We start from the raw sequence: 19,112 nt of genomic DNA on the forward strand, positions 1-19,112 counted from the left end.
TATACATCTGCCAGTGACACTTTTGGCTGAATTTCTGTCTCACGCTCTTAATGAGTTCCACAACTCTGGCACATTTAGCCAGTTAATTAACACAGTCTAGCGTGACGTCTCAGTGTTGACCAGTGTTAGTCAGTGGGTCGGATAATCTGAGGGTGTCTGTGCTGCGGTTTACATGTGGCTCCTGCTTCTGTGGGATAGGAAGCTGTGAGTATGTGGAGTGTGTATGTACGAATCTGACAGTTACAAAGTTTGCCAAAAGTTGAAATATAAGGGTTTGTTTATGAAGCCCACCACATGCGTGCGTGTGTGTGTGTCAGAAAAGCTGCCAGGGGAAGTGAGCAAACCCCCAAACTAACAGAGCTGCGTTCAGACTGAGAACACAGAGCCCCTTGACATCACCAGAAGTAACACACTCCCACCTTTATGCACTTTGTATATTCAAGCAGCTCACATACGGCTGAGCACACACACTCTGCAGAATGTAAAACACATGTGCGCTCACACACAAGTGCAAAAAACCCAAAACAAAACAACAAAACCCCCACACATCTGCATCGACACTCAGGACAACATAAAAAACACACACAAAGTCAAGTGCCTCAGCTTGAAACCCAGGATCTGGAGGGCACACTTCAGGCCTCTCCTCCCCCTGAAACAAACACACACACACACACACACACACACACACACACACACTTGCATTCAACTTTGTCATCGCTGCCCCTGCAAGCTTGAAGAGGAAACCCCCCCCCCAACTCTCGCTACCATGCACACTGCTCCAGGATCACAGAAGGCGATTGTACTACTGAGCTGCAAGCAATGAGACTCAATTACGCAATTCTCTGCAACAAATTAGACAAAAGCGCTCCTGATGTTGGTGATTATGTGTGTGGAGAGGCTGCAGATAACAGAAAACTGGGGGGTGGAGGGCTCTTTTCGTTGTACGTCAACCTTTGACCTGCACACACGCTCAAATTACAGATGCACGCTTGTTTAACTGCATTATGAGGGCCTCGTTTTCACTGCATTCATTCATTTATATCCAGAAAATGGTCTTACTTTAAAGCATGGTTCCACATTTTTCCATAAACGCGCTCACTCGCTTCCACGCCAAGACTTTGGTGAGAAGATCAAAGTCAAAAGAGCAGCATGCAAGCTTGGCTTTGTATCACGACTACTCAATCTTTACAAAATTATGCGTAAAAATGAGATGTTCCCACTAACCTTTCTGCAGCCAGCTCTAGCTGCTGGATGAAAGGATTATCCAGAAAGTCAAAGTACTCTGTTAAAGATCTGGATATTCAATTTTTTTTTTCTGTTTATTTTGAATATGACAACACTGCATTTAGGTTGTTTAGGTTGTTTGGGCTGTAAAATTACATAATAATTCTCACCTTTCAGGAACCATTTGAACTTTCTCTGCAGGTTAAGGAGTTACAGTCATGTGAAGCACGCATGATAAAATCTAGGCCGAGCTGATTCTTGTGCCTGTGTTCAGCCAACAGTACCTTGTGAAGCTTTTGTGCTGTCGTGACAAACAGCATATCTCTGTAAAGCCTGTCTTTTCTTCTTTTGGAAACAATCTGAATTTTGTCTGTAGCACAAACGGGAACGGACGGACGCTTGTAGCATGGGCTTGCCACCAGGCGGATAGTTTAAAAAGGCATTATGGGATAGTTTGCAGACTCCTTGTTCTTTATGCACAAAGTGTTTTCAATCGACGACGGGTCTGCAGAGCAGTTTAGTAAACTGCTTTATTACAGAGTTATGCTGTTGGAAAATGTGCCGAATATGTTTAAGTGTGACTTTGCAGAAAAAAGCAAGACCTTCTTTTAGCTTTAGATCCATAACTTACATATACACATGTAGTATCAAAAGTGCCAACAAGCTATAATAAACTTTGCAGTGAAACTTCAGCTCCCTTTGAAGGCCTCAAATCCACATGGGGAAAAGAGTTGGGTGTCAGATGAAGTTTGGGATTCAGTCCTCTCTGGTAAATTCCACATCACTCTGCGCTCCCTATTACAATTTAAAGTATTTCGTAGGTCCACTTATCTAAACCCAAATTAGCTAAGATTTATCCAGGCTTAGGCCCCCGCTGTAATAGGTGTGGATCTGATGATGCCAATCTCACCCACATGTTTTGGATCTGTCCTGCCTTGGCAAATTTTTGGTGAGGTGGAAGGCTGCTGCCCCGCCCACCGATGTTCAGTGACTTGCTGATCTCATGTCATGTCTTAGTCTTGAAGTCTTTGCAAGGAAAGGTTTTTGTCAACATTAATCGGCCCTCCCACGTTTTGGTGTTCTGTTAACTTTCTTTACCTATGAGGAGTTCTGCTCTGTCTTCGATGCAACCAGTGCTTATGTTTCCATTTTTTTTTTTGTAAACTGTATGTGTATCTTAATAAAAATATTTCGAGTAAAAAAAAAAAAAAAGTGCCAACAAGCAATGCGGTCTGATAATGATTTTCAGTTTCCAGAACCCTGAGCAGTGATTTTCACTTCCACGGGAGGACACCAAAGATGACCGCCCTTCAGGATTCTCTGCATCTCTTTGATTTTTTAGTTTGATTTTTTGTTCATTTTGTTGCAACACATATCGCTGCATCTATTTTTCTGTGCTGAAAAAAACCACACTGTTTGCATTTTGAGCAAATCAATGCTGGGAGAGCCTCCAGCCCACCCCACGACCCTGAACTGGAGAGGCAGTTAGAAAACAAAAAAAGGATGGATGAATTGTTTCATTGCTGTTTTTGTACCATTTTCAATTAAACTCAGGGTTTATAGAATTTGCAGATGATTGCATTCTGCTTTGATCCACATTTTACACAGAGCACCAACCTTTTTGGAAACTGGGTTGATGTTGGAAAAACACTGTAAAGAACAAATAATACACCAGAAATTTATTTTAATTATCTTTTAAAAGTCAGAAAATTACAGATAAGTCCACAAAATATTAGCGGACAATGTTTTTCCTTTTTCGTGAACTATTAGATTCATTGTGTCCACACTGATTTAGTGGAATTATTCATCTGGTGCTAACTGTGATGAAGTCCTGGCATGCAAATATGGAAAGAGTTGCCGCAGAAACAGCAGGGACTTTGGCGACTGTGTCCTTACAACTTAAAAACATGTACGTGTATGATTCTTATGTGCATTTAAATCCAAACAATTATCTAATTATCAAAGAAAAGCCCCATTTACAGGATTTGTTTTTCCATCTTGTCCCTCTCGGGGAGATATATGTTACAACAGCATGCACACACTCGCACACCTCCTCTTAACCTCTCTTCACATCTGAACAGTCACAAAGAGACACATTTACGCAGCCCATGCTGTGGCAGGCCTCAGGCCTCACTGCTGGCTGTGTTCATTCAGCAGGATACACTGCAGGCTCTGTGTGGCGCTCTATGAAGCCTTGTGTGTGTGTGTTGCACAGAGAGAGGAGATGGATGCATGGAACCTCGCTATGGCTTTAAGAGCAGATTAAGAACACCGTATTTGTTTAAAAAAACATAGACCCAGTCTTTGCTTCCAAACCATAAAGGAAGGCAAAATGTTAGTGTAGTGCTTGGGAGCGGAAAATTCTGTTGACTGAGAGTCAATAAGTGTGTGAAGTGTTTGAAATCCTTCCTGGCAAACTATGGAATCATTTTATATTGGTTTGGGAATAGCAATACATGAATGTGAAGATAAAATATCAACTGAGGCCACAGTTACACAGTGTCATATATTCTTTTAATATCATGATTTAAGTGTAACGATATTCTTGTTTTGCTATTCTTGGCCGGACAGACAGACTACTGCGACACTATTTAAACATCACCTAAACTCTCTACTAAAAACAACAACCGACTTTGGTGAAATGAATAAATACTCTCTAGTCTAACTTTACAGTAACTGTCATCAGGTATGACACAATACACCTGAAGCTAGCCACTGCATAACAAATGCTTTATCCAAATTCTTCAAAACTGTTATCTTTATACAGTTAAAGCAGATAAAAGCAATACAGAGAATATTTTCTGCTGATCCAGCGCTTTCTAAAACTCAAAGTGCACTCAGTGAAAAATAAGAGTTTCTAATGAGAAGAAGCCTGAGTCACCGGGAATGTGACGGCAGAAGGCGGACAGAGCGTGGAGATGTTTTTGGCAGAAGCGAGCTGGCACAAGGGCAATAAAAGGAAATTTGTTGAGACTAACAAGAGCGTATCCGCTGCTTTTTCAGACACTTTCATTTGTCAGATATACGGCCTGGAGGCCAGGCCCTCTGCTTGTCTTTGGAAAGTGTGAAAATGGCAGAGGTGGTGGTCAATTTTTAGACTTTTTACTGTGTTTTGCACCAGGAAGCATTGTGTTCCAAGACATTAAGACAGCAGCTGTCAAAATCCGGTGCAGAGGTGTGATACAACATCAATTTAACAGCCTTCATGACATTACCCATGGCCTGCTGTGCCACTGGAAGGATGTTAAAACATGTCAAAGTCACGGAGGCATGTCAGTGCTTCTCTGACTTTCAACAGCAGCTCTTTTTCTAAGTGGAAAAAAACGATTTGCACACTAAGACACCTCCAGCTGTTCATCGTATGTGTTGTGAGGATGAATCCTGAAATGCTCTGGTGTTTACACTGCAAAAACTCAAAATCTTACCAAGTATATTTGTCTAATTTCTATTCAAAATATCTCATCACACTGGAAAAAAGACACAATCAGCTACAGAGTGACATTTCAGTGAGATATGGGAACTTGTTTTTAGTACATCTTGGATCTGGAGAAACTTCACTTGTTCCATCGGCAGATTTTTTTCACTTATTTCAAGCAAAAATATCTTGTATAAGTGAAAAAAATGATTAATTAAATTCTATTATCTAAATATTTAGAAATGTCTGAAGCAGCACTGTACTCTCAGAAAACATCAAAGATCACAGGTAAAATGCTGACCTTACTTTGACTGCTGCAAAGGAGACCAGGTCAGGTCACATTACTGCATGTAAAGGAGGCAGGAGGAGGCCAAACTACTTGTCAAGCTAATGAAGAGGGAGCAAACGCCTTCGCTGTCGCTACAAAACAAACATCCATTTAATGCACGCTGGTATTTCCTAATGAAATAAGTGAAAAATGTCACAGTATAGGATGTTCAAAACATCAGTAACAACTAGTTATTGATTACTCACACCTACTGACAAAGGATGGAGTCTGCTGGTTAAAGTCTACAATACTTAAACAAAATTCCGATAAAAAAAGCAACAATAATTTAAAAACAATTCGATAATTTAAAGCAATTCAGTTATTGAAGCATTTATTTTCAGGTTATTCACAACATTCATACTTCAAACCTGCAGCAAAGGTTTACTTGTTTTTTGGTGTAAAAGTGTTGCTACATAGCAGAACACTGCACCACCATCACACCACAGTCTGCTGAATCTTAAAGTTTCAAGCTGAATCTTTTTGCAGTTAAACTGTTTCTAGGATTAAAAAGACAAATCAAATGCAAAGTTGCATCAGTCTACCAAACCTTAAGGCTCACCTTCACTATTCCTGCTATTTTTAATTGCACTATGAAATGAGGTTATGGCTCCCTGGAAACGTTTGTTATTGTCCTAAGGCTTTCTCCTGCGTGGGAACCAACAAATATTTTAATTTCCAAAGGTTTAGGCAGCCGCGTAGAGAACTCAGTGACTGTGGGTTGCTGGGACAAGGTTTCGGGAAACAGAGTATTTATGAAGCTTTGAAATTTGAATCACCTCCCTAAAAATAATTAGAGTTAAATTAACTGAGGTTAAAGGTGCTTTTTGGACACTTACATTTTTAAAAAGAGAGAGGGAGAGAGAATAAAAAAATAATCTTGCTTAAATGCTGAAAATAATGTCAGCTTTTACTTGGCTGTCTTAGTAAGACTAAACACAGTAAAATGTTAAGGCATGCTACTGTACAGCCACAGCGTAGAGCAGGAGGCAAAGTAGGCCAGCAAAACACAGAAGGCTTCCAGTCCCACTGTTTTTAATAAACAGTGGTTAAAGTACTTTTAATAAAGTAAGACTGTTAAGCATCTGCCTAACGTTTCATCTGATTCCTGTCGACGCCCACATCTGTAAAGTTATCCAGATGTGGGTATCTTTAGACTTATTTGTTGATTCTCAGTAGACCATCTAAAAACGAATACAAATGAAAGACAACAATCAACATTCGATTAAAACAGCATTCGGCTGTCACCAGTGTCACCACATAAGCAATGTACCAACAAGCTGTCGTGTCACCATGACGAAAAAAACTCCACTACAGAACATGTCAACAGCAACTGTATTTAACCTGAGAGCAAAGAGGGCAAGAAGAAGCGATTTCGACTATTTTGAACCCTTTGGCTTTTTCCAGCACTCATTACCAGGGCGGCGAGACACACAAGCATCTCACTGTACAGATATATCTGTGTGTGTGTTTGCTTTCTGGCAGTGCTACAAAATATTAAAGAGAAAGAGCAAGGGGAAAGAGGGAGAGGAGGAGAAAAACTTTAATACTGCGGTGTATTCCGGACTAATAAGCTGTCTGGGCTTCTGTGGGAAACTGTGTGTGTGTTCACTTTAATATAGCTTGTCTGACCGGTGTAAGCTTTGCCATGCACTTCTGTGTGCTTCTCCAAGGCTTCATGTTTGACTGAGAGCTTTCTTTGAATGTGCTGCATGTTATTTCATTTTTATATTGTGCACGGTGCAGCTGCGAGACAAATCTTCACATCTGTGGTGTGACTGCTTTGCGATGTGCTTTTCAGGTCATTTCTGTGCGATTACCTTTACCCTTGTGCATGTGTGCACGTGCTTGAGAGATAAAGGCAGGACTCACTGTCTGCTGCCGTGCTGCCGTTGGGCAGCGAGCCCAGATCAACAACCATGCCGTCCAGACAGACGTTGAGCTCGCCTCCTGCTACAACCGAGCCTTTGTTCTCCGTCTGCAGCACCAGACTCAGCTGGACGTTCTCCACTAGAGGGTGGAAGAATGACAGACAAACAGAGAAAGAGGGGATGAGTGACTGAGAAGGCAGAGGGACAAAGGAAAATGGATATCCTCTGTTATTGCTCTAAAAGAGGAAAACAGCGTGAAGTCACCGAATACCAAAAGGATTGTTTTCCAAAGATGTCGTCCCCATTTCACTTGGAAAATATTCTGCATGTTAACAGATATACAGAAGGTCTGACTGATCCCCTCACATGTCCAGTGTGTAAAGTTGTTTTTAATTGCAGTATTTACATGAAGTAAGTCGTCTAGCTGCCAGATTAAGTTCCACACTGCACGTATGCACTGAATCTGCCCACAGCTTCCTGCTGGGCTCAGAGGCTTTGTTTTCACATCCACTTTGTTTTTGGATTTGGGGGGTTTTAAATGCTCAAACCATTTCACAGTTAGAGAGGTAAGACTAACATGGTTTGGACATGAGGAGAAAAAGAGATAGATCTCAGAGGAAGTTCATGGATGTATGAAAGGAGGACATGCAGAGTGGTTGGTGTGACAGCGGAGGATGCTAGGGATGAAGGAAAAAAAACATCCTGCTTTAAATGTTTCTCTAAGATATTTAAGTTAAAGTTATATATTGCAGCTTTATTTCATTTTAAATTAGATGAAGGGTTCAGGCTTTAAGAATTAAAGCTCTTGAGCATGTACCGCTCCCTTTTTTAAAGGACAGGTGTGGCATTTCTTCATCATTGACCCTGTGCACGAGAAAATGCTAACTTCCTGGTTTGAGACCGGATGTGGGCTTGTACATTTCCGGTAGCTTTACTTTGCGGTCAATCGCTACTGCGAAGATATCCTCCAAAATCATGTCCAAAACTCGAAAACGGAAAGATCGCGTTAAGTTACAAAGAGGAGAAGGTGGGAACACTCACCGCTGTTGTGTCATAAAAAAATCGAATGATCAATTTTGACGTTTAAAGAGTTTAGATCGATCAGTTGCTTACATCACTCAACACAAGCAGAACTGCATCACTGCAGCAGAAGACACATCGTCCACATTCAGAAGCACATCTCTGTGTAGTGACTGGTCTTATGATTTAAACAGGCAAATGTAAATCGCCGCTTGATTCGTTCATTTGCTTAACTTGTTTTGGACCGTAAACAGGGCGCGAATAGGACACCGGAAACAAAGCTCCCCACAGGAGTTTCCGCACCGGAAGTAGCATATGCTAACGTGCACATAGTCAATAGAGCTTCCATCGTATCTGGAAGCCGTCGCTGTGAATCCAAAACACAGCTGCAGTTCAAGTACAACTCAAAAACCGTTAATCCTCAGACTTTAAAAATAGATCCATCGGATATAACAGGAACACTAGTTTAACAGGAACATCGGTGGACACAATAAGGAGCTTGGCAACATGAAGACCCTGACATCCAAAGAAAAGAGAAACGTGGTGCATAATCACAGGATCCTTTTTACGGTAAAAGGTCTTCAGAACACGTAGCCAAGCACACAACACTCTCCAGGAGGAAGGCTTAATACCATCTACACTTAAGATAAAGACCGGGATGGGAAGTAGGCAGTAAACAAGTGTCTATCAGGCTCTCAAACACATATGCCAAATTAGACTTTGCCTAAAAATTGTCTACAAAGTTCTCTGTACAGATGAAAGCACGACAAAGCACCTAAACTAAAAATGTTTTTATAAATATTTTCATTTGTTCAATTAGATCTAAGAAGACCACGTATAAGATATAAAATGTCTGTGATAATGTGTCCTTTGATATTTTTGTTAGAGAGTGGGTACATCTTTTAAGATGAGTAGCAAAGGGAAGTTCACTCTCTGCAGCTTGAATGTGCAGGCTCAAGCAGGAGACGCCTAAGGCCATTGCATCCTAGTGCTCAACCTACCCCAATACAGGATAAGAGATCAAGATAAGCAAGATCCATCCAGTATGGCACCATCTTAGACATACTTACATTACAGTCTTATAACTCTAAGACTTGTCTGACTCAGTCAAATATGCAAGGGTAAAGAATATCAAACGCTTACAGAGGAGTTATTTAGCAGTAACCATCAAGCCAAAAGTTACAGAACACTGAAATCTTTTCCGAGGAGTTCATAACAAAGTTAAGTTAAGCTTAGCTGGCAATGTGCCACCATCACTGAGGCTACTGAAGAGGTTTGAGACATCCAATCAGTGTTACTGTTCAGTTTAAGTGTGAATATCAAATAAAACTCTCTGTCTCAGCACTGTTAACAACAGTTATGCACATTTTTACTTTGAAAGTAAAAAGAAAATTCAGGTGTTGCGCCAGTTATACATCTGCATGCCTTACTTCACTAAGTGCCTCTGAGTGGATGAAAACCACAAGCATGTGAACAAGGCTCTGGCACCCTTGGTGTTAGTTAGCACATCGTTCTTTAAAAGAAACAACTTATTCTGTAAGCTTGAGTACTTTCAGTTTTTTGCCAAATCTGCAAATCTGTGATAAAGAAAGTTTTTTATTAGTACAGTGAGCGTCTGTCAAAGTGGGTTAAGATAAGCTGCAACAGCCTGATTAAAATAACTGACAAGTAACTATCAGAACTTCCAATGCTACAAAGAAAAGTAAGAAAAATTAAAATTTTATATATTCCTTGCAAGGCCTCGGCCACTGCGTGTAATTTTTAGGGTTATTTGATCTAATCTAACTACTGCACATGGATTTGGAGTCGGCATTTTAGTCTCAGCAGCCTCTCTCTGACCGTGTCTGTCGTGTATTTACAGCAATATTTTCAAATGTCCTTCATAGATGGTTGGTCGTGGCTTACATGATGATGTGATGAAGTCTCTGGAAGACACAGAACCTTTCTGTATATGAATGTATATGTCCTGTATACAGACTTTAAATTCCTTATACTGCTAATAATTTTGGTTACACGAAAGCAAACACTGTTTGGGTATGCTGCATATCATCAGAGTAATTCTGACAGTTCCAAAGAGGCTTTGGAAATTCACCAGGACTGTAATAAAAATACCCAAGTGCAATTTTTAGGTAATTTTATTTACTCAAAGTAATATAGAGAAAATTTATTAAAAATAAAAAAATTTTTAAATCATCAAATAGCCAGGAAAAAAACAACGAGGAAAAACACACAAACCTCTGTTAAGTAAGGTAGAGAAACACGTACAGCGAAATTGTGCTCGACATGCATGGTGACTCCAAACTGTGTGTGGGTGTTTGTGTGCGTTTTTTTCTTACTCTTGCCATCGTGCGAGCGCAGCGTGTCCAGCAGGTCTATGGTTGCGCTGCCCAGTAGCTCCTTTCTCAGGGTGTGGCAGCTCCACAGCTTTAGATCCAGACGACTCTGTGGCGTCACATTACTGCAAAACGGCATGAAAAATACATCAGCTACAAATGCTTCTGCTTACAGCAGCTGCATTTTATTATTGCATCCTGCTCTTCATCGCCTTTAGCGACGGTACGCAAGTTCTACCTCAGACAAAATGTTTTAAATAAGCTGACGGGAAACAAGTACAAAATCTCGATTAAATTTTATCTGTGTTAGAGCGCTGCCACGACAGCAGTACAGTCCAAACACTGTCAGATGCATGCAGTTAATTTCATGTTCTATTGAATTGTTTTAACAATAAAACCCTGACTCTCATGAGAGCCCGAGTGTGTGTGGTGCTCACTCACAGGGTGAGGTCTTCGTTCCACTGCAGCTCAAGGTGCCCGCTACGTTTGCCTGTTTTTTTGGTTTCACTGGTGAGGCCGTCTGCAGTCACCTCAACGAAGGAGCTCAGCCGAGAGTGCCGGTTCGGCAGCTTTGGGGACTGGGGCTTCGCCGACACCACTGCAAACACACACACGCATAAAGCATGTATCGTAGTGGAAGAACACATCTGTGGTTGTGACAAAACCTCTGCCAGCAGTGCAGCAGTGCTGTCATTTATGGCAACAAAGGACAATTAATGTTAACAAAAGAGAAGCATTTCTTTTTTTCCATTGACGTTTAACTGACTGCAGCTCTGATAAGAAAGAGTTGGAGCTGATCAGATCCTCACGTGGAAAAACGACAGTCTAATCACACTAAAGAATTTTAGTTCAGAATCAGAACATTTTATCAATCCCTGCGGAAATTATGTGGTCACAGTTACTCCAAGACAGCAAGAACAGCAACTACCTGAATTATATTAAATAATAAAATATATTGCAAAGTTACAAGATGTAACAAAATAGCTTACAAATAGTTCTAATATTATAATAATAGTTCTAATAAACAAATATTCCAGTACATTACAAAAAACTAAATATGACACTGAGACGGCCTTCTTACTATACCGACATCCTCTGTAAAGGATGTTCAGATCGTTAGGGTGTGTGCACTGTATGCTGTGCATTAGATGGAGGAACTGAACAACAGGAATGACTTCCTGTGTCGTTCGGTGATACATCTGGGCCTCACTGAACAGCTCCTGTGACTCGCCAACAGTGGGTGAGCGGGATTGTCCAGCATTGTCCTTTTCTTGGACAACATCCGCCTCTCCGGCAACACCTTAAGGGAGTCCAGCACCATCTCCACAATGTTACTGCCCTTGTGGATCAGTTCATTGAGCCTGTTAGCATCCGTGACCCTCAGCCTGCTGTCCCAGCATGCAACAGCATAGAGGATGGCACTAGCCACAATAGACTCGTGTAAAATCCCGAGCGTGTCCAACAGATGAGAAAAGGCCCCGGAAAATACAGACGGCTCTGACCCTTCCTGTAGAGTGCAGTGGCGTTTTTATTGTCACTGTGTAATACAAGGCAACACCCTTCTTTTTAAATCAGACTGACTGGTGATTGTATATATGCAGTTTCTTCATCCAGGTGACCATGGTAACTAAAGCTAATGCAGCAATGCTTCCAAAATAACTGGCCAAATAAGTCTTTGTAGGAGTGTTAAGATGGCTGCCAAGAGGCGATGTGTACATATAGGATTCTGGAACAATCCTGATTTTTATGAGATTGTTTTCTATTTATTATGTAATAATGTGAAGCAGCGCGGTGTACACTACCGTTCATTTTAGGTCACCTGGAACGGTTCTCAGCGGTGCTGGAGTTAAAAGTTAAATAAGTGGTTCAGTAAATTGGACAAATGTTACAGCGTACTGCAACACCCTAACAGAAACTCCTTGGACTGTGTGTAGTCCTGCATGTATACTGGCTGTTGTGAGTATTTTGTTACACGCTGTGTGCCACGGCCTGTTCAGGATGGATTTGAAGTACACGGAGTGTATCAGACAAATACAAACTTTGCCCTCTAGTGGAAGAAAGGAAAACACCTTCATTTATTTAATTTTTATTTATTTAATAAAATGTATTTCATTTATTTAATTTTGGGGGAAAAAAAGAATTGACTGACCACAATAAAGCCTTCATGTTAAAAAAAAAAATACAAACAAAAAAGATTGCACTGTTTACCTATGCTCCGTTTAAGGTAGAATGAATATTTGAAAGTAAAGAAACTTTTTGCATCCACTGATTTCAAGCTTTTTTGTTCTCTTTTTTTTAATTTTTCATTTGGAGTGGGGTAAAAGTGTACATCCGGACATTGGCGAGCTCAGAGGCTTGGAATTCTTGCAGGCCTGCTGAGACTCTTGTTATCGCATGTATCGGTCCTCAGAGGAGCTGATTTCTTCACACTGAATCACAAAATCACAAGATTGCAAACTGAAGAACATGCTGACTAGCAGCGTGTTGCAGAGGGCCTCTGATCAGGACTACCGACTGAAAGAATAAATGTGACAGATTAAGATTTAAAAAAAAAAAGACAGAGAGGGGTTTCCATCTGTACTTTTTCCTTTGCAGTGAGACCTTAGCAGATCCACACTGGCAGCAACATGTTGATGACCTCAGATCTTCTGAACATCTGGCATAATAGAACATGACTCATGTGAAGTTCTCTAGAAACAGGGAGGAAGTGACACGGGGAGGTGTGCCAGAAATGGAAGAACTGAAGTAAGTTTCAACAGTGTGGGAGGAGGTGGGAGAGGTGGAGGAGTGGTAGACAGCCTTTGAGAGCAGATCGGTAAATAAAAAGGTGAGTCAGTGTTCATATGATCAAACTTGTGGTTATGACTCTGGTGCAGTTCAAAGACATAATTAAGGAAAAAAGTTCTGATGAACTTTTTTTCGTCTCTTTAAAGATAAGGTGCAAGAAAATTCATTTTATTCCCGGCAGACTCAAGTGATTCATGCAAAAACAAAAAGTGAGTCAATCACCTTATAGCTTCATGTTAAAAAATTACAGCATAGTACAAAGAAAGATTTATACAGGTGGAGTTATCTGATGCATGGACGCTAGTTTCAATCAGTAAAAAAAAAAAGAAACAAAAATGCTAAGCTATGCCTGACTTGAAATTTTGATTCAGATCTGCCAATCAGGAAGCTCTACAGAGGTACGTCATTTCTTTATTATCCAGAAGGAGAAGGCAGAAGGTGTCGGCTATCCAGCAGTTCAACATGAACACAGTGACTCCATATCCATGCAGTTATCACTGAAGGCATTCAAAGCTCACACACCTGGCGCCACTTTGTTCATACTGACGCTGTCACTACCTGAGTTTGCATTTGCACCATTTGTTTACAGGTAACGACAAAACAACAGCTCTCATTAGCAAAGCTAACTCGAAAGTTCGAGTTACGGTTGGGTTTTCTTTTTCTCAGTGGTGGAGACACAGTCTTTTGTTCAATATTTATTAACAGGCACAAACAGGCACTTGTGTTTGTGCATTACACAGTTTATGAATGCATGCCTGAACACCAAACTGCTAACGACGGGCTCTAAAACAAACTAACCTAAACATGCAGACTTCAAAACGCTCAGGTCATATATCCTTATATCAGGTCTATGATACAAACTCATATTAAAAGGTAAGAAATACTGTTACTGTGATGTTTTCATCCTTTTGACCATTTCAAGTGTTGGATGATTAAACCAAGCAGGACTCTCAGGCTTGGATTAGACTCACTGTACGACACTGTTCTCAACTAAATCGATTTTTGGAACGACATTGAATGACGTCTCAAACACATGAACTAAACCTTTTGAAAATTAACACAGAAAAAAACTGTTTTAGAAAAAAATCTCTGCATTGACACAGTTACTATGGTAACTTATGCTGGACACATGACCAATGAAATCTCTCAGCACTGAGCCTGAAACAGAAAGTCTGGAGCCGTAAACAAGGTTGTGTTGTAGGTAGCACACTCATCTGGTCACCTTAACCTCCAGTGAAAAACCACCAAAACCTCAAATCAAAATCTTTTATGTGCAATTTGAAAGTCGCATTAAATGTCGCATTAAAACCCCTGCAGCTCTGCTGAAGCTGCGAGCCCTCCTGCTGCCTCAGTTGTTAGAGATAAGAACATAAAAAGTCTATCACAGCCATCTATAGTGAATCTTTTTTGTTTCCTGACTCCTCCATTAATTAATAAAATTCACTCAAGTGAACATGATCTATAAGCAAAAGGCTCCCTCTATTCTCCAAGCTAGTGTCAGGTCATCATTTGGCTGTTTCTCCTGGGTTAATGCATAAAACTAACAAAACATCACCATCTGTGGGAGATCACTGTCATTCTGCAGGTTAAAGTGCACCGTATCTATATTTTCCTTGATTTTAAATATGTGATATTTTCAATTGCAAATCGGATTTGTGAAAATAAAAATCCATCAGTAGATGTGGCATTTACATTGATGCATGCGCCAGCTGCGATGTAGGTGTTCAGCTGATGAGCTGAGAGGTGTTAGACTGCATAACTGCCTGGATGGATTGAAATTATTTATTTAAACCACGGAGGGAAAATGCTGCAGTGCAAGGTAAATTCATCCAACGAACCAAGATGTGAGCCAAGTGAACTGTAAACTTTGCGGATCCTGGTCTTTACATTTTATCAAACAGTCAAACAAACTAAAAAGGAGAGAAACCTGAGGGTGTCTGGATTGTTCCCCTCATTTCCTGTTTTATTTTCTAACAGCTGTTTGTCTTCACCTTTAGTTATTTCTATTTCTGCCTCTTCTCCAACAGCGAATTGCACACCGACACACCTACAGGTAAAACCCCCAGTTTCCCTTTCTTTCTTGCCAGGTCACCTTTGTACTTCTGGCAGTTAACACCTCTGGGCACGTCTCCGGTTTTCCAGGTAAAGTTTTTCCTCTTTGTGGTTTTATTTGAGTGTTTCTCTGTTTAAATTTTTGCCTTTTGTGTTTACATTGTGCTGAACCCTGGACTGACATGAAGTTGGGGACTTTTTGGACCTAACTTTGCCATCTTGCAGTTGGATCTTCGTCTCTGTACTGAATCCTGGCAAGAAGATAATATTGCATTACATTAAGAATGAAAATCCTCCCCTATCTCGCTTTATAAGTCAACGTTTATGTCAGGTAGTGACCAACGCTGCTTTTCTCAAGTCAGCAAGCTAAAAAAAACCAAATATTTGTTTGCACAACAACAAGTACAGCCCCGCGTCACTAAACTGGCCCCTCCAAAGCTGGTCGCAGCTCATCATTCATGGTTTCACAACCAAAGCAGCACTACTTCAAACAGAAAGGACATAGTCACATTATGAAATATGTTTATGGGTGATAATATATTGTCTTATGCTTGGAGAAGGGATAGCCAGATAAAGAGATAAAAAAAACCCAGAAGTACCTGTACCACACTTCTGTTTGCGGTATCAACATTTTGTCTGTGTGAGCAATAAAGTAGAAAAAAAAATTACCTTTCAAGGTCAACTGAGACTTCTCAGTGGTCTGGGCACTGCCAGGTCTGCTCACGCTGGCAGCTGCCATGACATCACAGCTCTGTAACACAATCACAAACACAAAATATTACAATATACTGTCACTGCCTTCCAATCAGGTGTGTGTTGGGTGATACAGCTCTTCTATGCAAAAAATATTGTGGTGGAGGCAGAATTTTACTGCATTAGATGGTAAATCTGGAGCAAGAGGTGGGTGACATAGCTTGATTTATGTGCAGTGTCTTGAACGACAATCTTGAAAGCAACGCAAGTTGTCTCATATTATTTTAACGTCACCAGTAGAACATAACCCCTCCTTCAGACAGAAAAGCATAAAACTCCCACCACACTGCACCTCCAGTCCTTAAACACTCACTCCAGGGGAGTGATAAGTGACGTTGCCTAAGCACATTTCGCAGCATTAGAGAGAAAGCTAGCTGGGATAACCTAATTCAACGGGGCAAAACATCATGACATGCAATCACGCATCACTTATAACTGCACAGTTACAAAACTCCCACAAGCAGAAGGGAATTCTGAGTCTTTTAAATGACTGGAGAGGTCGTATCACTACATTCACCGGCAGCAGAGAGAGACACGGGATGAACAGGACAAAGAAGCAGCAGAACACAGGTGGCGCTACCCCACCCACAGCAGGTACCAGGTGGTGATAGTAACGGGTGTTTTTCCTCAAGACATGACAATTTATGCCAAAACATCTGGAAGAAAACATCTAAATGGAGTTTGTTTCAAAGCAGCTGTGCAAACATTAAGGCCAATGAGCCCGACCGATGTTTACTTTAAAAACTGTGGCGTTAGATTCAAGTCAAAAGCAGGACTCAATGATTTCCACAGCCAAATATCCACCTTCTCTTAACACAGCAAAAAGCTTATTTATTGCTTTAGTTATTTTATTATTATTTTATTTTTATGGTCACATGAAAACACTTAAAAACAGACGTTACACATACTTAACTCAGCAGTCAGCTCAGATATGTTAATGACCACCCAAGCATACACACCGACTTGTTTCAGCATTTTCTAGTATAACGCTTCCCCCACTAACTGGCTCAGACTTCACTGCCATTCAGCTGTTCCCACAAAAAGGATCTCTCGCTACAGGTCTGCTGCTCTCTCCTGAACTCCACCTGGCAAAGGTAGTTCTACTGCTGTAAAGATCTGCTGAAGGGCCACTTTAACCACAAACTACACCCTACAGCTCACCAAGCCTACAGAGCAAACAGGGCCTGCCGTCTCCAGCTCCAGTCCAAGATAGTGGAGGTGAATCTCAATTGAGGCAGTCCATTTTATCACTCTGTTTAGTGATTAGGGAAACTGCTTTTTGTAAGCACATGTACACACTCAGATTCCCCTCTATGCCACAAACAGAAATCAGTAGGACACTATATTCTGGCAGAAGCCACGAGGCACTTTAAAACTATACAAAAGCCCCACTCATGCAAAAATAATATAGAGTGAGACATCTAGACTCTTGCTGGTTGAGTGTGCATACTTGTTCTCCGCTCTGATCACACTGCCAGAAACACTAAATCAGAGCGCATTCACTGGGAATTCAGCTGTATTTAAACATATATATGAACTCAGACATCAGGAGGGAAGATCCACAGACCCAGTAAGGAGTCCTCTCATATCATTATCATGAATGAACAGCTTATACAGGCACATGTTTGCACAATTCATGGATGCTGTAATAATGTTCACTTACCCTGGTGTGATTACAAACCTTGTTCCACTATTGTAACTAAACCGGATTGTTTTCATGTACATGCAGATTGCAAGGGCTTTAACAACACTCAGGAAATTAAAGGGTGAATCACTATATTATTTATAGGCGAGATTACCTACCCCAAGTTGGAGCTTGTCTGAACTATTTTGTACACTCTGTGTGATCTGTAAGACACTAACTACTTATCACAACACTGGAGTACAAGGTATATAAAGCTGATTAAAGGTGCACTGAGTAGCCTGTCCTAATGAATTTACATTAAAGGCGTGAAGTTGTTCTCCCTGTAATATTAAGTAAAAGCTATGACTTTCATCAAACCCCATCAACATCACCTTGAGCAAAGTCAGAGCACCCTGCTGAATTTAAAGCACCGCAAATACAATGCAGATTAAGGCTGGACTCTGCTCTGAAGGTGTGCTTATACTGATCTGTACTATATGCATCAAGGAATTAAAATTAAAAATAAAACCCCGATTCTAACACTGCTCTGCAAAGGGGACCCTCGTTTTGAAGGTGACATGCTGCAGGCACTGCAACCGAAACCAAGACTAAACCCAGCCAGAGGTGACCTGGTCCGAGTGAGAGTGACTAACCGGGTGTTGGATTGCCAGAATATCCACCTGAGGTCTGTGTCAAGGCTGCAGATAAACAGACGAGAGCTACCAAAACAAAAAGCGCACAGCATCCTCCGTCAACCTTGTGAAAGAAGCTGGACGCTGCGCAGCGTTTCCTGGCCGCTGTGAGCTGTCTGAACTTCTCAAGAACCAAGAGAGGTTTAAATGATCCTGACAAACTATTTTATCGCTGCCGTATAAAATACCTTTGGCTGCTGCGCACACAATACAAACGCGGAAGGTGATCAAGGTTTGTATGCATCACCGTCAACGAGAGCAGACCAAAACGCTAACGCTTCTGGTCACGTTTGCAAAATAAAATCTCCTGTTTCGTTTTGTTTGGGTTTGTTTGCGTTGAGAGTGCGGAGACAAAAAACAGCAAATTAATCCTTTTTTCAGCAAGTAGAAACTGTCGAAGGTGAGCTTCTTCTATTGAAAAACACAAATGTATTAGAGACTCACAATTTATATATTGATCTTTAAGAATCTGAATATTTCAGTCGAACTCTAGTCGCATTTATTTCGAAAGAAAAGCCAACACACTTCCGCTTTGACTCAACGAAATTCAGCTAGCTTCCCTAAAAGAAGCTAATAGCTAGCCAGCGAGCTTCTTGGTGGGATTTTATAAAAGGACATGCGGATAAAACCCGTTCTAATCACCTGACAGCAAGTAAAGCCTCACCCACAGCCTGATGGCTCTCCTCATGCCATGGTACACGTATTGACACGATAACAGTTTAGGCTTATGTGTGATCCTGGACGTACCTTTTTCAGCTGTGCTCCGCCGCTGTCGCTAGTGAACTTTCATTTCCGCCTCAGTGACAGTATCACGTGACCTAGCGTTCTCATTGCACAAAGGATTGTGGGTTGTAAACAATAATAAACAGCCCACACAATTACCTTAAATCACCTTTAAATCACCTTTAATATATAAAGGTGATATATATATATATATATAACTGCAAAACAGCATTGAAAATTAAGATTATGATATGTTTTAATTAAAATGGGGTGAAAGCAGAAACAAAATTATC

At 40.9% G+C, this 19,112-nt stretch overlaps 1 protein-coding gene across 4 annotated transcripts in view; it reads right to left on the reverse strand.

Moving 5' to 3' along the window:
* The window catches only part of wwp2 (WW domain containing E3 ubiquitin protein ligase 2), a 58,346-nt gene extending 39,414 nt beyond the window's left edge, over positions 1-18,932 (reverse strand). For 2 of the 4 annotated variants that reach the window (XM_014335534.2, XM_014335535.2), the window contains exons 1-4: positions 15,697-15,778; positions 10,630-10,786; positions 10,192-10,313; positions 6,837-6,974 (exon numbers count right to left, since the gene is read on the reverse strand). In XM_014335534.2, coding sequence (XP_014191020.1) covers positions 6,837-6,974; positions 10,192-10,313; positions 10,630-10,786; positions 15,697-15,766 — 487 coding nt within the window. In that variant the 5' untranslated portion in view covers positions 15,767-15,778. Of the gene's footprint in view, positions 1-6,836; positions 6,975-10,191; positions 10,314-10,629; positions 10,787-15,696; positions 15,779-18,057; positions 18,740-18,843 lie in introns of those variants that run through there. The other 2 variants (XM_005928405.2, XM_042223485.1) reach the window with 2 other exon arrangements.
* Positions 18,933-19,112: the final 180 nt, after the last annotated feature.

The sequence above is a fragment of the Haplochromis burtoni genome, unplaced genomic scaffold (genome assembly GCF_018398535.1).
Source record: "Haplochromis burtoni strain Fernald_Lab_line unplaced genomic scaffold, NCSU_Asbu1 Contig_112, whole genome shotgun sequence".
NCBI lineage: Eukaryota > Metazoa > Chordata > Actinopteri > Cichliformes > Cichlidae > Haplochromis > Haplochromis burtoni.